General features: G+C 44.1%; 1 protein-coding gene across 1 annotated transcript in view; it reads right to left on the minus strand.

Moving 5' to 3' along the window:
* ASMTL (acetylserotonin O-methyltransferase like) overlaps window positions 1-16015 on the minus strand; it is an 89964-nt gene that overhangs the window by 26541 nt on the left and 47408 nt on the right. Inside the window, exon 10 of the mRNA XM_082246864.1 lies at window positions 1542-1659. Coding sequence (XP_082102990.1) covers window positions 1542-1659 — 118 coding nt within the window. The remainder of the gene's footprint in view (window positions 1-1541; window positions 1660-16015) is intronic.

The following is a 16015-nucleotide window of genomic DNA, read 5'->3' on the forward strand; positions in this document are numbered from 1 at the left end:
TAAAAAGGCCAGAAGCTTTGTAGTGAGTTTTTCAGCGTTTTTTAGCTTTTTTGCATAGGCGTTTTTCAGATTTTTTTTAGCATTTTTTGCCGTTAGCGTTTTTTGGCATTTTTAGCTAATAATACCCTCTCTGATATTTTAGTAACTCCCACTTTCCCACAATGCAATGCTTGCCAAAATTGCATCACATGGGTGTTCACACTAATGCAATAAGAATTAGGTGCAGGGAAAAAAGGGTCCTACAACATTTTGGTGCAAATGTGGACCCTTTTTTCCCCGCATCAAAATCGCATCGCATGGGTGTGAACACCCATGTGATGTGATTCTGTTAAGCTTTCTGCATTTTGCAATCTGTTTTGGAGTGTCATTCATGGAATATTAAGCCCCCATTCACATCGGGCAGATTTGACAAGCGATTTGACATGTCAAATCGCATGCCAAATCAGAGCCTATTGCCGGCAACGTCACTGTCCGAATTGGTACCATCCTGACTTTGCGGCGCTGCACCGATTCCCAAAAGTAGTTTCTGCACTACTTTTAGGGACTTCAGGGAAATTTCAATACACATCTGTGCATGAACCCACACAGATGTCTGTCGAATCACCCTTGAAGTTGCACTGACATGCAGGTTTGAAATCTTGCGCATTAAGCTGAATGATTTCAAACTTGCCCTCAGTGTGAACCGGTGCCGTTGCCGGCAATAGGCTCTGATTTTACAAGCGATTCGACATGACAAATCGCATGCCGAATCAGCACAATGTGAACTGGGCTTCATGTTCTATGAACGATACCCCCAAAACAGATTGCAAAATGCTAAAAAACCCATGCAATGCGATTAGATGTGGGAAAAAAAAAAAGGGTCCTACAACATTTTGGTGCAAATGTGATGCAATTTGAGCCATTGCACAGACTTCACATGTGATGTGCACAGGAATGCGGTGTGTTTTTGTTGCAAATCACATGCGGTGTTCAGCAGGCTATGTTCCATGAACGACACCTACAAACAGAACCCAGGCTTAAAAAAGCAATGGAATAAAAACGTCAAAAAAGGCCAGTTTGCATCGTTTTTGGCGTTTATTGACGTTAGAGTGTTTTTACAGCTGAAAAACGCCACTCAAAACCCACTAGTTTTCGTTTTTTTTTTTACAACCAGAAAAGGCCCTTGCCAAAAACTGCTGATAACAGCCTGTGTGTGCATGGACACGTAGGATAACATGCTGGGGAGTTTATTGGCTACAGAAAAAAACATCTGACACCAAAAACAGAAACTGTAAAAACATCCAGTGTGCATGAGGACAAATTTATAAAGCCGTCAATGTCTTACATTTATATTTAAATACAATAAAGAAAGAAATAAACAGCCAATTCTCAAGCAGATAAGAAAAAGTGACCCAACATTTTGCCTTCTTTACAGATAACCTTCACATTTTCTAGCACCAACAGGTCCAATAAAAGCATGACTGCAATCACGTATAATATAAATATATATACAGCCTGCTACATGAAAAACCGGGAGGGTACAGAGAGAACATAAAACATACCTCCTAAATCACATGCAGTACTGTACTTGGAGAGGTCAAAAGCTGTTGCTATATCTCTTCCTGTTATTTTAAGCACGCAGTGCATGGCCCTCATAAAACGTTCCTTGAATTCAGGTCCCTGGTAGTAAACAAAAATAAAAAAAAATGGCATTATATAAGCATGCTAGCAGACAGCTGGGATTTTTATCATAACATTGGATAACTATATATGTTAAACTTTACATCAGCTTATCACAAGTAAGTCAACATACAACTATTTGGTTCAAACTATTTAGCAGATTGGAATTGATGTGGAATTGCCAAAACCTCTTGGATGGAGTAGGTAGTGAAAGGTTAGAAGCTCTACCAGGTCTTAATTTCTATCTGTGCCCCTGTTGGAGATGACTATTTTGACTCTATGTCCTGGTAACCATTGCTACCAGAAAGGAAGTGAGGGGACATCCAGGAGAGAAAGGGACTGATTTACTAAACCTGTAGAGCACAAAATCTGCATAGAAACCAATTAGCCTCCATGTTTGTTTTTTTGTCAAAGTTTAATTGAACAAGCTGAAGTTATAAGCTGATTGGCCACCATGAACAGCTGCATCAGATTTTGCACTCTCCAGTCATCAACCCTAAGGCCCCTTTCACACATGTGGACCGTTCAGATCTGCCTGTCAGTTTTTCAGGCAGTTCTGAACGGATGCCCCATGCATCTCTATGGGGCAGCGGATGTCAGCGGAGACATGTCCAGTGACATCCGATCCGATCCGTCAAATCGGGACAGATGGAAACCCTATTTTCCATCCGTCTGGTGGATCGGATGAGAACGGACAGGCAGTCCTTTCTCATCAGATTCCCCCATAGGGGACAGAAGGGATCTGACACCTCAGTCTCCGCACACAGAGTGGAGACGGAGCTGTCATCCGCCTGTTCAGCGGGGATCGGCGGATTTATCCCCCACTGAGCAGAACGGCTCAGTCGACGGAACGGAGCCGTGTGAAAGGGGCCTAAATGGTTTTCCAGTGTTATGTTTCTGGGTCTAAAAATTACAGGGAAATCTCATTTATGTGGACACTGACAACATTACAAACCAGTGTATACAATACATGTACACCATTCAAAACTAAAAGGAAAAATGTTTTAGCAAAGTACAGTTTTAGGGTTAGCCAACAACAATTCCATTACTTTGAAAGGTTAACAAATAGTCACAAATATTTCACCCCCTTCCCGTCCAGGCTAATTTTCAGCTTTCAGTGCGGTCACACTTTTAATGACAATTGCGCGGTAAAGCAACGCTGTACCCAAACAAAACGTTTATCTTTTTTTTGAGAAAGATAGAGCTTTCTTTTTGGTATTTAATGACCGCTGGGTTTTTATTTTTTGCTAAACAAACAAAAAAAAAGCCCAACAATTTTGGAAAAAAAAGTTTTTCTTAGTTTTTGTTATAAAAGTTTGTAAATAAGTAATTTTTCTCCTTCACTGATGTGCACTGATGAGGAAGAATTATTATGCAGCACTGACAGGTACTTACAGGCATCACTGATGGGCACTAATAGGTACTTACAGGCATCACTGATGGGCACTGATAGGGCTGCACTAATAATCAGAGCACTGATGATCAGTGCCGATGTCCCCGCTCAGGAATGCCCCTTACCGGCTCTCCTCTACTGTCAGCATGAGGAGAGGCATGCCAATAACCAGCATTTCCTGTTTACATTGTGATCCGACACAGCTGGTTACACGGTAAAGAGCCTACGTCATAGGCTCTTAACCGTGACCAGTGATGTGCTAAGTCTGGGGGACACGGTGCACCACTGATCACCGTGATTCGTAACCAACAACCCCCCACCCCCAAGCCATGCATGTGTGGAAAAAATAGGAGAATGTCATACGACATCCTCCTAGAACGAGAGTGATCCCCCCCCCCCCGTCATTTCACTATATGGCAGGCAGGAAGCAGTTCAATTCTGGGCATGGTTATTTTTACATAGTTACACTGGTCCAGCTTAGACCAATGTAATTATGCAGATACCATTCCTGGCTGATCCCCTTGGAAGCTGGAAATCACTGTGGTAGGCATAGTTACTACGATAATCTCCACTAGCTTTCAGATCGCATGCTAAATGGTTCCCCTGTTGCTTACTGAACACAGGGGGTAACCTGCTCAGCAAGGGCACCATTCAGAGAGCACTTTGCATTCACTCAATGAATGCAAATCATTCTGTGACTGGATGAGGTGTGACATCACAGAGATTGTTTTGCAATAATTGAGAAAAGCCAAAGAGTTCTTTGGTGTTAGTGCCAGACGGGAGGTCTTTGTGTTTACTAAGCAGCAAGGTGACCGCTTGGCATAGGACCTGGAAGCTAGCAGCAATCACTGTAGAAGCAGTGCCTATTACATTAATTTCCAGCTTCTAGAGGCATCTTCCAGGTATGGTATACGCATAATTACATTGGTCCAAGCTAGGCCAATGTAACTATAAAAACATTTCTATGTAGCCCAAAACAATGCAAATAGTACCACTCGAATGCCCTCGCAAACCTGTGTCAGTCAGATCAGCATACCAAAAGGCTGGTGCAAGAAAGACCGAATCGGCTTGTTAGGTTCCAGTAGACTTCAACAAAATGGTGGCCATCTGCACACAGACACCATCTTCCTGTTTCATAAATGTGTATGAGATAGTTAAAAGACGTCTTCAGCTCCTGTTTTCCACTTGTGGAGAACTCCACAGATGCATTTTGCCCCTCAGAGCTTAATCATAGAGGAATCGGAGTCATCTGGGGAGTTCTCTACAGGTGCAAAACAGGAGCTAAAGCCATCTTTTAACCATCTCAAACAAATGTATGCAACAGTTGAGTCGGTTTCTGTGTGCAGATGGCCACCATTTTGTTGAAATCTATAAACATATCCATACCTGAAACTCATCCTAATATATACAAGTGAAAGGTATCGGTTTAAATCCAAATTGTTCTTCCTTCCAAATCAGTCTAACACTTTCTGTGTATATTAAAACAAATAGCATTGTTCTTTTTAAAAAATCAGCCGCATGCAAAGAGGAAAAGTTTGTCCTCGTCATTATGTTGGAATCGGGCCAGTTCCTATCCGTGGGGAAGCAGGAGTCCGAGACACCCCCACTGAGTCACAGCTAGAGCTATCCAATCAGCAAAGGTTATGCTTCCTGCTGATTGGAGCGCTCTACCTGGCAGCTCATAAGGGAGGGGAGGGATGTCAGAATGCAGCAGAGCATGGGTGCTTAACCTGTGGCCCTCCAGCTGTTGTGAGACTACAAGTCCCATCATGCCTCTGCCTTAGACAGTCATGCTTGTAACTGTCAGCCTTGCAATCTCTCATGGGATGTGTAGTTCAGCAACAGCTGGAGGGCCACAGGTTGAGCAACCATGCTGCAGAGAGACCACTGCTCTCACACATAGCAGCAGTCATCTCTGAAGTATGATGGCTGTGGACAGGCTATCCTCTCCTGATGTGACGGACTTACAAAGAACACACTGTAAGACTTACACACATTTAGGGGAATTTTCAAAAACTGGAGCAACCAGAATCTGCAGCAGATATGCACAGAAAGCAATCAGCTTCTAGCTTTCATTTTTAAAGCTTAACGGAACAAGCTAAAGTTGATAGATGATTGGTTACTATGCACAGCTGGTTACTATGCACAGCTGTTTCAAGATCTGTCTGCTCCAGTTGCTGAAAATTCTACCCATTTTGTTTTGCTATGTATGGAAATGTCTTTAGCCTATTCAAAAGTAAAATTTATTAGGTAATGATAAAAAGTTAAAATCGCCAAAATGAATAGAGTGGAGTGGTTTTAGAATCCCTGTCAATTTGGATTTACCTTTTGTCCTTTGATGTTATCACTGAGATATGAAGTAAAAGGAAAACAACTCCAACAGTGAAAATGCCGGCAATAACAATACTCTCCACTAGGGAAAGTGGGGAAGGGTTTGAACATCTATTGGGTTTTTACTGCTATCTTTTTGGAGAGATTTCCCCTTATTTCCTGTTCTTGGTACTGGTAGTCATCATACCAGGAACTAAAGAAGAAACTACTCCCCAAACTGCAGTAAAAGTCTGACAGAGGTTCTAACCTTTGCCAATCTTCCAAAGCTTTAAACATAAAGCCTTTTAAAATTGTATTCTTAGATATACAGTATATTACCAAAAGTATTGGGATGCCTGCCTTTACACACATATGAGCTTTAATGGCACCCCAGTCTTAGTCTGTAGGGTTCAATATTGAGTTTGCCCACCCTTTGCAGCAATACCAGCTTCAACTCTTCTGGGAAGGCTGTCCGCAAGGTTTAGGAGTGTGTCTATGGGAATGTTTGATCATTCTTCCAGAAGCGCATTTGTGAGGTCAGGCACTGTTCTAATCGGGTTGAGGTCAGGACTCTGTGCAGGCCAGTCAAGTTCCTCCACCCCAAACTCGCTCATCCATGTCTTTATGGACCTTGCTTTGTGCACTGGTCCAAATCATTTGGTGGAGAGGGGATTATGATGTGGGATTGATTTTCAGGGGTTGGACTTGGCCTCTTAGTTTCAGTGAAGGGAACTCAAGGCTTCAGCATACCAAGACATTTTGGACAATTTCATGCTCCCAACTTTGTGGGAACAGTTTGGGGTTTGCCCTTCCTGTTCCAACATGACTGCGCACCAGTGCACAAAGCAAGGTCCATAGAGACATGGATGAGAGAGTTTGGGGTGGAGGAACATGACTGGCCTGCACAGAGTCCTGACCTCTACCCGATAGAACACTTTTGGGATGAATTAGAGCGTAGACTGCTAGCTAGGCCTTCTCTCCAACATCAGTGCCTGACCTCACAAAAAATGATCAAACATTCCCATAGACACACTCCTGAACCTTGTGGACAGCCTTCCCAGAAGAGTTGAAGCTGTTATAGCTGCAAAAGGTCGGCCAACTCAATATTTAACTCCATGGACTAAGCTGGGATGCCATTAAGGTTCATGCGCGTGTAAAGGCAGGCATCCCAATACATTTAGTAATACAGTGTACACATATTAGCTTACAATAACCTTATCAATATGAATTGAGGTTATTTATAGTTTGTAAATAGAAATAATTGATCATTACATGAGTGCTTTGGGTAGTGCTTTTGTAGAGTCATGCAGTAATGGAACCTTACGTTTTCAAACCAAGTTTCATCAAACACATTTGACTCAATAACAACAATGTGTTGTCAGTAAGGATAAATCTCAGTAGTTGAGAGTCTAGGAGGTCACGATCACAAAGACCTTTCTATAATGGATAATCTTCAAATCTGTATATTTAACATAATAATAATACTAGAAATACTGCAAAGAATGCATGGGATAAAATACAAGGAGGCACATAAAAAAAATATTTCTAAGTAAACGCTAAAAAAGAAACTACATTTTCTCAGTAAACATTACTTCATACCTGCCCATTCAGTTGTGATGAGTTATGGTATACTATTTTAAATGATGAGGGGTGTAGTATTAAGGCAGCCCAATTTATTAGAATGGGGTTGATAACAAACAGTAAAAGAACAAATCACAGACCTGAACGATTTTTTTTTTTTTTTTTAACGCAGGTCATGTGTATGTGTGTGTGTGGGGTGCACTTCAGTTTCGGTCAATTGATACCCACAGCACTGCATTGGGGGACATCCTAAATAAATGGCACCGAAACAAACTGCACACAGACTGGTGCATTAATATAATGCATAAGTCTGAAAAGGGGCTAAACGTTTCAAGGAAACAGGCACCCAAAGGGGTTTTTTCCATACCTATATTTAAAAGTGACTGCTTTTCTGTTACTATAGCTATTTAACCATCTCATTAAGAAAGGGTAGTTCCCCCTTTTAATAAAATATACAATTTTTATCCCCTCGTCCCAAAAGAAAATAAGAAATCTCTACAATGTGGATCTTGTTGTCTAATTTCTTTGTTACATCACATATATAAAATTCACACAGATGTTAAACCGGTTAAGCAGAGTCTTGAATAATATAATCCGCCCACATCAGACAGGTTTTAAAAGATAATAAATTAAGGTATACATTAAACATGTTACTAAATCCAGAAATCTGCATGAACTATATCTGGACTTCTACAGTACACTAATTTTAGTAACTATAAACTGCTAAATACCTTTTCTCAACAGCAATATATAGCAGTCTTGTGACTTCCATTAGTGTCTGGTTAAAGCTTGTAGGAGTTGTTCCTGAAACGCTGGTTCTATTGGCATGAATTTAAATACACTCCGGAATATACAGAGTTGCTTACCCGCTGATGGTCGCTGAACGGGGGTCGGCCGGCCTCCCCCCACTCTCCTCCTTGGTGCTCCCCTGTTCCCTTACTTCTCCACCTTGGTCCCCTCCCCTCTTCTCTTTCCCTCTTTGTCTTTTTTCCTGTAGCCCCTCCCCTTTTTTTTTCTTTTTTGGCTTTAAGCATACCGTCTATAAGTTTATTCATCCTCTATACCGCTGATGAGTACTGGCCATGATCTGTTTGGCTCCCTATTAGGTTGGTCGGTCAGTTTCCGGGAGTGATGCGGTGCGACACCCCTTTGGGGGAAGTACCGCCATTGGGTCCTCTGGGGTGTGCCGCGGCACTCGGGTGCACCTGAGGGGGGCCTCCCTTCCCCGGTAGCCGGCCATGAGAAGGATGCCGGTCCGGTGGGGCGGGGGAGGTCTGCCTGAAGGTGCCCTGAGAATTTATTTGTTCACTATTCAGCTCTAACAGCTAAGGCCGTTGGCCTCACAGGGGGTGTACATTATGTTCCTTATGCGCTCTATGGATGCCTTAGTGTTACGTTAATACACCTTGAACTGCTGTCTGCACTGTCTTCAATTTGTCATATGTTGGCTGTACCTGGAATTTGGCTGTACCTGTTGTTGATCTGTGGTATGCTTGTACGTTTTTTTTCTCTCTAATAAAGAATTTTGAGAAAAAAAAAAAGCTTGTAGGAGTTTTCATTCCCCTCTGACTGTCCTATGAAGCTGCAGGACTCATGACCCTCTGACTGGACAGTGCTGATTGGCCATGTGCCGATAACATGTACCGCCCCCCCCCCCCCCCAAAAAAAAAAAAAAACCTCTAGTAATACACACCAAACCGAGCATGTGCAGAGTGTCTCCTAGGGCCCTGTACTATCAGCAGATGGATTGGGGACAGTGGAAGGGGAGGATCGGAGAGGACAGGAACAAACAGCTTTTTTACACAATGCAGAGGATTAACCCCTTAGGTTCCACAGTGAGTATAACAAGCATGTGCATATACACACTGATTTTACTGTTGTGGGTTTGTAACACTTTAACTGACAGATCTATTGTTCATTTAAATACCCGTCTTTGAATCCCCCCCCCCCCAAAAAAAAAAAAAAAAAAAAAACTTCAGAGGAACATGTAGCCTTTAATGCTAACGGTAACTATCAACCTTTGTTTTGCTAATTGTGATCTTTGCATTGCCACCACTTTGAAAATGTTTGATGTATAAAGTAAGTATTCAGTACTCAAAGTGAACTGTAAAAAATCATTAATAACACCCCTGAATGATGCATCTCATTCCTGTCAAACAATGCCCAATTTAAATCAATTTTATATTTAAATATTTTTTAATAGTACTGACAATTCTATTGATGTGATCTTTAAGATTTATATAATCTCCTTTTTGAAAAGATTTAATAAGTCATTTTTAGCTTCAATCGGTGCTAACTAGTTTTCTACTAAATAAGAGGATTTCTGACTTAACTGTAAAATCTGTTTCTTGGAGAACAGTCCAGGACATAGTTGAAGATTATTGAATTATATTTTGCTACTTCCAGGTGACTTGAGCACTGGCAAACAGGACAGGCAGGACTCCAATAGAACCCTTCCTACTCACAGAAATCCTCAGATTTTTATCAAGCAAAAAAGAATAAATAGAAGTGGAAAGAACGGTTCTTTACCTTGCACCAAGAAACAATGCCTAAATGGGAGCGAAGAGACCTGATCTTTTCAGAGGAGAGACAGACTGCTTGGTTTGTGTTCAGGACCAACTCTGAGTAGTCCAGATGGGGAGTAGGGTCAAATGACTACTTATGAGGATTGAAGATCCTGCCAATGTTCAGCGTCTGCACAGTATATTGTATGCTGGCATTTAAAGCCTAGACAGAACAATCTTTCAACAGTAAATTATCCAGGTAGCCCACAATGTGGACCCCCTTGAGAACTAAGAAGAGCCAGAACAGAGGCCAATATTTTGCAGCACTTTATGAAGACCGGAGGAGTAGTGGAGAGGACAAATGGCTGAGACAAAAAAACTGAAAGACAATCGCCTGCCACAACATGAAAAAAGTGCTGGTGAGGAGGGAAAATGAGAATGGGTAAGTAGGCATCCTTAATGTGTTCCAACGCCAGAAAATCCCCCTGTTGGCGAAACAATGGCCAACCTGGCTGATTCCATTCAAAAAGCTCTGAATTTCATGGAATACATTTAGACACTTATGGTCCAGGATAAGATAAATGCCACCCTTGGCTTTTGGGATCATAAACAGGTTGGAATAAAACAAATAAAACCTGTCGCCTGCAGAAACAGACTCGTGAGGTGAGCAATTGCTGAAAAACCGAATGACGATTCTCCAACCTTTGTGGGAAAGCAGGCAAAATGGAAGGCATGAAGTGAGGTGGAGAGCAAAACTCCAGCCTGTACCCCCCCTAGAGAGGACATTCCAGACCCAGAGGTCAAGATTGTTGCAAACTCAAAGGGCCAAGAAGGCCTTCAGATGTCCCGTCACTTGAAGAAGTGGGGCACCCCCTCACCGTTAGTGCGCTTGGGGCTGGACATATCTGGCTGGGGAGTCCAGGGCTTGAAAAAAGTCCCAGCTTAGATTTGAGGGAAAAGGCCTGGGAGAGACTAAAGGAACTCCTTCCAAACCAAGAAGAGGAGTATTTACTTGCAAGAACATTATTCATCTTTTTGCTAGGCTAAAGCAGGTCTTTATCACTAGTGACTTCCTTGATAATTTAGTACAGGTGTTTGCCAAAGAGTTGTCAACCGGCTATACATTCCAGGTAATTTTACATGCCAGTTCAGCAGAACCATTATTTACACCAGAGAATATAAAGCATATAATTAGACAGAAGGACATCTGCTGGAGAGAATCCCCAAGACTCTCACAACACAATACCTCAAGGCAGTCCGAAAACTCTCCAAACTCTGGAGGACAGAACGATCCACTCAGGGTCAGGGGCCATATTTTCTAATCAGACTGCAAGGGTCTCACACATTTCCATAGATTCAACAACAGGCTGTACCCTAGGTGACTTTAAAGTCTTTTGTCAGGTCCAGGTACAGTCCCAGTGGCATGCCTAGGGTATCCATTTGGAAGTTGCACAATTATCCAGAAAGTCTAGTGCTTAGCCAAGTTTGAGAAGGAATACAAAAAGCAGAAATTTCCAGAAGAACCAGTAATTCTCCTTAATACAGAAAGAGACTTACAATGATTTTGTCCTGTACTGTCCGATCAAAAAAAAAAAAATGGGATTTTTGACTTCCTGTAAAATTCATTTCTCTGATGTTTTTTTTTTTTTGAAAGAAACTTTATTAAAGTCAAAATGCGATACATGGTAAAAAGTATAACATTGTTACAGAACATTTTTTCATTTTTTGGGGTCGAAGGCTGAGCAATATAAGGGGCTCAAATCCGACCCAGAGAAACAAGGAGATTCACAGAACCAGATCCAGAAAAGAAACAAAATATACTAGAACCCTAGTTGGATGGATCTTATACACCTAAATAAGATTATTGCCACGGGGGGGAGAAGTTGCAAAAGAGAAAGAAGAAGAGGAAGGGGGGACAAACAAGGCGGATCATGGGGAGGAGGTATAAAGGGTGGGAGGGAATCAAGGAGAAAGGGGGGAGGGGTACCTGTGCGATGACGAAAGTACAGGATAAGACAGAATAACAAAATAACAAAACAACCTACAGCGGTGGTTTTACTGCCCATCAACAGCATAAACAAAGGCGTCCGCCGTCATTGCAGAGACAGCATTTATGGGTAGCGAATCCAGGAAGTCCCATTTCTCTGATGTTAATTGACGGACACTGTTCCTGATCGTCACAACCATTGGGTTATACTGTCCCCTACAGGAGTAGGACACTAGGCAGAAAAAAAAGTCTGGCTATGCCTATGGGCAGTCCCAGGGGGTATACTCCCTCTCTCTGCTATAGGTACTTTGTTTTGTTACAAACAGTGTCAGAAGAATTACAACTCCACAGAGGGGTGGGTGCTGTGTCCGTCAATGAACATCAGAGAAATTGATTTTTTACGGTAAGTCCAAAATCCTATTTTCTCTTTCGTTCATGGATGGACACAGCTCCTGATCTTCATAACCATTAGGACGTTCCAAAGCAGTGTTAAACATGAGGGGTGGCAACAGCAAAAAAAATTCCCAAGGCTAAACAGTAGCCAACCAGGCAACAGGAGCTCAACCATAGCAACTGGAGCCCACCTGAAAAAAACAATACACCCTCAAAGAGGATCAGGTCCTCTAAAACAGCAGCCTGCAAAACCTTGCGGCCAAAAGAAGAATCCGCAGATGCCAACACATCCACTTTATAGAACTTTTTGAAAGTGTGCACCAACAACCAGATGGCCGCCTTGCAAACCTGCGTCACTGACGCCTGATGACGGAAGTCCCAGGAAGCACTAAAAGCGCCAGAGTAATGTGCGCCTTGACAGGGAAAGGAAGAACCTGACCCCTGATGGAATAGGCCTGAATCACAGGTCTGTCTGATCCATCTGGAAATGGTCGCAGAGGAAGCAAACAACCCTTTCCGAGGCCCACAAATAACGCGTCTGACTTCCTAAAAGACTTCGTAGCTGCCAGGTACACTCTAATTGCCCGGACCACATCCAAGGCATGCAAGGCAATTTCCTTCGAATGTTTTGGCCTGAGACACAGGGACGGCAACACAATGTTTTCATTCAAATGAAAATCAGAGACAACCTTTGGAAGGAACGACTTACAGGGGTGAAGAACCATCTTAACTCTGTGAACCACCAAGTAAGGTGAACGGCAGGATAACCCTGCCAACCCTGCACGCAGGGGTGATAGCCACCAAAAAAAGGGCACCTTCTGGGACAGCGTAAGCATGGTAATATCCTGAAGATTTTCAAAAGGAGGCTGAGAGCATCAAATTGACGTCCCAAGGCGGCAACAGAAACCGCACTAGTGGAGCCAAGTGCCAAACTCCCTGAAGAAAGGTACACACCAGGGAGTGTGTGGCCATTAGCAGGTGAAAGAAGACCACAAAGGCCGACATCTGGCCCTTGATAGTACTCAAGGCACGTTTCTGCTCAACCCACATTGAGGGAAGGTCAAGATCCGAGCCACCTAACAAAAGCGAGGATGAACCCCAAGAGACTCACATGACGCAATGTACATCTTCCACGTACTACGGTAGATCTTCCTAGAAGTAGGTTTCCTAGCATTTAACAGCGCTGGAAACACAGACTCACGACTGTTAGTATTACAGAAGATTGGTCCTTGGGACAGCAGATCCTCCCTAAGAGGAAGCTTCCAAGGAATGTCGGCGACCAGCCACACCAGATTGGCGTACCAAGCCCGGCGAGGCCAGTCCAGGGCCAATAAGATTACCAGAATCCCTTCTGGCTCCATTCTGCGTAGAAGTCTTGGCAGAAGCTTGAGTGGAGGGAAGGTGTAAATCAGACGATACTGACCCCACCGGACCACCAGCACATCTATGGCATCCGCCAGAGGATCCTGTGACCGAGTCACAAACCCCTGCACCTTTCTGTTGAGCTGGGAAGCCAACACTCGAGGATGCCCCATCGGAGACACAACTGATGAAACACCTCCAGGTGAAGGGACCACTCCCCTCGGTCCAACGCCTGCCGACTGAGGTAATCTGCCTGCCAGTTTTCCACTGCAGGAATGTATATGGCAGAGAGGGCTGGAAAGAACTGTTCTGCCCACCTTAGAATGCCGGCTACCTCCAGAGCCCGCCAGGACACCTCTTGTGCCCCCCTGGTGACTGACATAAGCCACGGCCGTGGCATTGTCTGATTGAATACCCACTGGACATCCCAGAAAATGATCCGTCCAATGTTAGGCACAGTCTGATCGCTCAGAGTTCCAAGACATTGATCAGTAGTCTGGGCTCTTCCAGTGTCCAGATCCCCTGAGCAAAATATTTGCCTGACCGGACAGGCTGGCATCCGTGGTGACCAATGTCCAATACAAGGGGAGGAACCAGAGACTGTAGATTCTTGTCCCATTCGGCCAAAATCTCCCTTGCAAAGACCTCGTATGGAACTGTGCAAACTGAACTGCCTCAAAAGGTAGACACCATTAGACCCAGCACCCGAATGCAAGCCTGGAGGGATGACTATCTGCTGGGCAGCAGGAGATGAATTGCAGCCTGTAGTTTTTGGAATTTATTCAGAGGAAGGAACACCCTGGCTAAGGCTCAGTCCAGAGTCAGACCCAGATAGTCCAGCTTGTGGACGGAACCAGAGCCGACTGCTGAAAATTCAGAATTCGGCCAAACTCTTTCAAGTTCGTATGGGGATTTCCAGGTTTTCCACCAGAAAAGTAGGAGACTCCGCTCACAGAAGGAGGACGGCCAAGTAGCCCAGTACCGCGATCCCCCATTGGCATGACAATGCAAGCATGGCAGTCAAACCAGATTCAGGATCTGAGGAGACAGATGAGGCAGAGGAAGGCGGGGGGCGCTTTTATGCCAGCCCGTTGCCAAAAAACCACCTCCACCCAGGACACAAGGGACTCCAGGTGGATGGATGGGACCCAGAGGGCCCCGCAGCCCCAGAGAGGGGATCAGGTGGGAAGATGTGCTCCAAAGACTCCATGAGTCATCGGGGGGACCCCCCCCCACCCCTATCACCAGAATAGCACTCTGCCCCCCAGGAGGTGGCCAAAACACCCAGACAGCCCCAGCCTAAGTGGAGGGGGGATTGGATGGGAGAAAGATGAGGGGGGTGCCTGACGGGAAGGAGGGGGACCCGGGGATCCGACCGTCCCAAGGAGTAGCCCACATCCACCTCAAAACCCTCCGGGGGAGGGGGGGGGGGGGACAGCTACTCACCATACTAGGAACCAGGCAGGCACCGCTCCAGACAGAACCCCTCACCATCGGAATGCCGAGACCGGGTCGTATGCGACCTTGCAAGGCGTTTAATCGCAGGCCAGCCCCGTCTGGTGGGGCTATGTCGCAGGTGACCTAGTGCGGAGCTGAGGTCTGCGGGCACTCACTGGCCAAACTGGCTTGACCACTAGATCTATATTATTAATCCAGCCCGTCCCCCAGTCCGGCAGTTGATTGTAGATCTCACAGGAAAAAAACAGGAGAAAAATTTATATCTAGAAAAAATCCCAGCAAGGAACTAGGTCCTTATTCCTGACTAGGCAGAAAAAAAAAACTGAGTACCTATAGCAGAGAGAGGGAGTATACCCCCTGGGACTGCCTATAGGCGTAGCCAGACTTTTTTTCTGCCTAGTGTCCTACTCCTGTAGGGGGCAGTATAACCCAATGGTTATAAAGATCAGGAGCTGTGTCCGTCAATGAACGAAAAATAAATTTTGTTTTAGCTGTCAACTTTGCGCACTTTGACTGAAGAAGGTTCACTATTACCTAACAATATGACAAATCGATCACATATCAGCTGATTTAAATGTGAATTACTGCATTCTTTGTGGATGGTCATGTCCCTCTGTAGAGACCCACAATGGGTTCTGGGAGCAGCTTGATCTCTTTCTTGCTAGGTAACAAGTTGCTATTAACTTTGAATGCTTTGGTTTCAGTTAACAACTTGGGTTTCTGGTGAATTTTAAGTAGTGCTGCAATCTTCCAGGCTCTGAGTGAGCCACTGCCCCTCTACATACTGACCGCAGGGGGTTGCTCGTTTAGCATGTCCAGCATTCATAGAACATCTTGGAACCATTGAAAAATACAAGGCACTCTATCAAGGGTGAAGGGTCCGAGTGAGCGACCCCATGGTTAATGTGCAGAGCAGAAACTGCTTGCACAGGACTTTGAACATTGTGGTTCTCACTGCATGTAGCATGCACCACTACAGTGATTTACAGCATCCCCAGCAGCCCTCCGGGTAACAGATATGCATACTTACATTGAGCCAGGCTGGCCCAATGTGATCATGCAAAAGTATAATTCCTGGAGTTCCGCTCCAAAAAGTATAATCATTAGAGAAACCATCAAATTTTTTTTTTTTTAAATCCCTGTGAACCTAAAACGTAGAGATCATGATACTCAAAATCATCCTCTGCTGCACTCTAGTGGTACAAGTAATACTGCAATACAAGAATCCTCTCACTTATTACAATGCGTAGCCGAAAGAAAACATGTACAGAATGAAAGACCCATTTCAAAATGTTAGGGCAGCAGTTGTAAAATAATTATTTTTTCTTTGTGTGTGCAAAACCTTCTGAATCATTCACAAGAACTACA

The sequence above is a fragment of the Pelophylax lessonae genome (assembly GCF_965119305.1).
Source record: "Pelophylax lessonae genome assembly, chromosome: 2".
In the NCBI taxonomy this organism is placed as follows: Eukaryota; Metazoa; Chordata; class Amphibia; order Anura; family Ranidae; genus Pelophylax; species Pelophylax lessonae.